This window comes from Rosa chinensis, chromosome 6 (assembly GCF_002994745.2).
Source record: "Rosa chinensis cultivar Old Blush chromosome 6, RchiOBHm-V2, whole genome shotgun sequence".
NCBI lineage: Eukaryota > Viridiplantae > Streptophyta > Magnoliopsida > Rosales > Rosaceae > Rosa > Rosa chinensis.
This window is the reverse complement of record NC_037093.1, coordinates 59109278-59112552: the sequence shown is the minus strand read 5'-3', so window position 1 is coordinate 59112552 and position 3275 is coordinate 59109278. Positions and strand designations below refer to the sequence as shown.

Here is a 3275-nt window from a genome sequence, read left to right as displayed (position 1 = left end):
CGAAACAGAGCTTGAAACATTTGGTTGAAACCAGAGTAATAATTGTTTTCTGTAAACAAAGAATTTTTCAATTATTTACCAACAGTTATGGTCAATCTAATTTTGTTAGTGTAAATTTTGTTTACAATGAGTTATTAGTTATTTATGATTACTATCATTAATTACTTCAGTTTCAGTATAAAAGATCTGTCTAAATCCTTTCTTATACACATCTTATTGTGTGTCTTTATTAGTTTTGGCCATCATTTTATCCTTCTGATATCTTTTGGCGATTTTCATTTGAGTTACTTTAAAACTTAGTAATTTGAGCATTCAAAACAGAGGCTACTGATGATGAATACAAAATAACATTAATATCGAAAGGTGCAATAACATTCTCGGTAAAAGATAGCATTAAATGAAAAATCCTTCCAAAAAATCATGAATTGACCAACGCAGAGTACAATAAATTCCACATCTTGAATCATCACTCGAATCAAATTCCCAGCGTATACATATTTCTTCAAGTTTCTCCCCTGAAATGTTAAGATCCCAGAGCTCATAATTGTAAAAAAGAAACACATAACTAAATCCTTCCAAAGCAACTTCATATTCCAAAGTCCTGCATCTGCACTCCAATGAAAGAAAATAACAAAAGGAAAGAGTTAGTATTAATATGTTCACCTAGAATATTGAGCAGAGTTAATACTCAAAAGAATAAACACACATGGGGAAAGAATTATCATGAAGTAAGATCGAGAACTGGTAGCGATTTATGAAATTACAATGACTGAAGAATTCCAGAAACAATTGACAATTACTGCTATTGGTGGAGTATAGAGGTTGTTGAAGGTACAAATAAGACTTTAATTTATAGGAGATTTCTGAAGTGAGTACTGGAGTCTATCATCAGTGTAGAGACTGCTCAAGGTTACACATGAAGGACGATGGTTTATATGATTAGAAAGTTGTTAGTGCCCTGATAGAATTCAATGTCAACACTGATATATATAAACCCATACGTCATTATCCTTATCGCACATCAATTGAGAGAACCTACTCTCTTCCCTATGAAACTGAATTTATAGAAACAGGTTGCAAAAGCCAAGAAAATCCAAAACAATACAATTACAGGTTGAGATAAATGGGAAAAAATAACTGCATAAATCAAATATAATCTGGATAAGAGTACCTGTTCTCTTTGCCATGTTTGTATTCTTGAGACAATATTCCAATCTAGTTTTAAAAAAAAACATCCTTAGTGATGATCGATAATGATAATCAATGGAAAGCATAATGATAGGGAATAAATAGAAATTGTGCAATTGGGAAACTAAATTCAATTAAATAGAAAAGGAAAACGGGAGAGCAGAGAGCAACGATTACCAGGAACAAAAGAAATTAGTCATTTGTTCAAGATACCTGCAAAATTAGATTCTATACATTGTTTTGTAGAAGCAAACACACTACTAATTAGATTCTATACATTGTTTTATAACATCTCAGCACAAGATTGTATTTTAGAGATGATATTTTAACATAGTGCCCAGGAAAATCAATCTACTGATGCAGAACATGGCATCATTAAAATTTGAGGTTATAGAGGCTTCGGTGCTTATACCCACTACCATTACCCAATTGAATATCAATCAAGAATCAACAAGGCATAACCCAAAGGCCTGATAGTAACCCAATTGATGATTTGAACCCTAAAACAATCCTAAAATCCCAATAATGAAGCAAAATCAACATAATTAATGGCCAAATTGTAAACTTTAACAAGAAAGGCACGAAATCTAAATTAGAAATTACTGATAAAGAGTTTAACTGGGCAAATTGAGTTGTTGATTGAAAAATCTACCTTGGCTTCAGGAAATTCATAATCTTGAATACCAACTCTGTGCGATGACAGTAGAAAAGTAGCCTTCTTTGGTTTTGAAAAGAAGAATCCATGGCTGTAAAAAAGAATATAAAGATAAGATACGAGCCCCAAAGTTGTAAACTTCAACAGAAGAATAAAATGAAAAGATAATAAGATAGCGAATGCCAGGAAAAAGAGAAGACGATGGTTGATGGTCCAGCGATATGCCAGATCCAGATTGAGAAGCTTCAAGAGAGAGTGGGACAGGTCTAGAATCTCCGCCGCGAAGCTCTCCGGCATATCCCCAATACCTGGCTTTGATTGCAGATGCAAAGACCCAACTTGATCTGGTCACCGAGAGTAGCAAAGGTGGAGGCGGCGATGGAGGAACTACGTCGTCCCAAGAGCACCGAGAGAGAGAGAGAGAGAGAGAGAGAGAGCTAAGGGAGAAAACAGAGAAGAGCATATATCGAAGAAGAGAAATCTAACTTATGTATCCAAAAAAGTGATGAATTGTATTGAAAACTCATTTGGATTAAATCAACGGCTAGAAAGCTCGATCCGCGTGAAAAACAAATTAGCAGAACTCGTTATCTGACTGCTGAAATAATAGAACAAAGGAGTAAACGGATCGCACTTCACTTTCGCTTAGTGGAATTAACAAAAATGTGATTGAAGAATCCTTATTCAGCTGACAAAGGTGGTCAAAGTGTAAACATAAACGACTTGAGATAAATTTTGTAGTAGAGCTCTAAACTATGGTAATGCAATGTATCAGTGAACTATTTTATAGAGGAGCATATATCTCGTGGAGAAAGAAATATCTTGTTGAAGAGCAAATATCTTATTGAATAGGAGATATGTTGTCGAGGAGCCGATATCTTGTTAAGGCGAGATATGTTGTCGAGGAGGAGCAGATATATTGTTAAGGTGAGATATGTTGTCGAGGAGCCAATATCATGTTAAGGCGAGATATGTTGTCGAGGAGTAGCAGATATCTTGTTAAGGTGAGATATGTTATCTTGTCAATGTTGAGATATGTTGTCGAGGAGCAGATATATTGTTAAGGCGAGATATGCTGTCGAGGAGCCGATATCCTGTTAAGGCGAGATATGTTGTCGAGGAGTAGCAGATATCTTGTTAAGGTGAGATATGTTATCTTGTCAATGTTGAGATATGTTGTCGAGGAGCAGATATATTGTTAAGGCGAGATATGTTGTCAAGGAGCCGATATCTTGTTAAGGCGAGATATGTTGTCGAGGAGCGGCAAATATCTTGTTAAGGCGAGATATGTTGTCGAGGAGCAAATATCCTGTGAAGGAGAAGGTATCTCGTTAAGATAGAAATATCTTATCAAGGAGCAGATATCTTATCAAGAATCATATATTTCATTGAGAAAGAAATATCTTATATAGGAGCTTCGTAATGAATATAT

General features: G+C 34.9%; 1 protein-coding gene across 10 annotated transcripts; it reads right to left on the bottom strand.

Annotated features, from left to right (window-relative positions):
* Positions 1-328: 328 nt before the first annotated feature.
* Positions 329-2574, bottom strand: LOC112174580. Of its 10 annotated transcripts, none has more exons than XM_040507496.1 (4): positions 2152-2564; positions 1841-1934; positions 1172-1215; positions 329-607 (listed from the first exon to the last, which is right to left on the bottom strand). In XM_040507496.1, exons 1-4 carry the CDS (start codon positions 2304-2306, stop codon positions 394-396), a joined length of 507 nt encoding a protein of 168 aa, XP_040363430.1. In that variant the 5' UTR covers positions 2307-2564; the 3' UTR covers positions 329-393. The 10 variants fall into 10 exon arrangements, 2 of the variants coding, with proteins under 2 accessions (XP_040363430.1, XP_024168147.1); XR_005800958.1 differs by having other exon boundaries at positions 332-607; positions 1172-1416; positions 2152-2574; XR_005800959.1 differs by having other exon boundaries at positions 332-607; positions 1172-1401; positions 2152-2574.
* Between the last annotated feature and the right edge of the window lie 701 nt (positions 2575-3275).

Bases quoted from the DNA above. Each gene is read 5' to 3' on its own strand.
- LOC112174580 (XM_024312379.2), bottom strand. From the start codon at position 2,140: ATGCCGGAGAGCTTCGCGGCGGAGATTCTAGACCTGTCCCACTCTCTC. The intron at 1,216-1,840 runs GTAGATTTTTCA...TTTTAAAACTAG, and splicing joins ATGAATTTCCTGAAGCCAAG to ATTGGAATATTGTCTCAAGA. The intron at 608-1,171 runs GTACTCTTATCC...ATTGGAGTGCAG, and splicing joins AAACATGGCAAAGAGAACAG to ATGCAGGACTTTGGAATATG.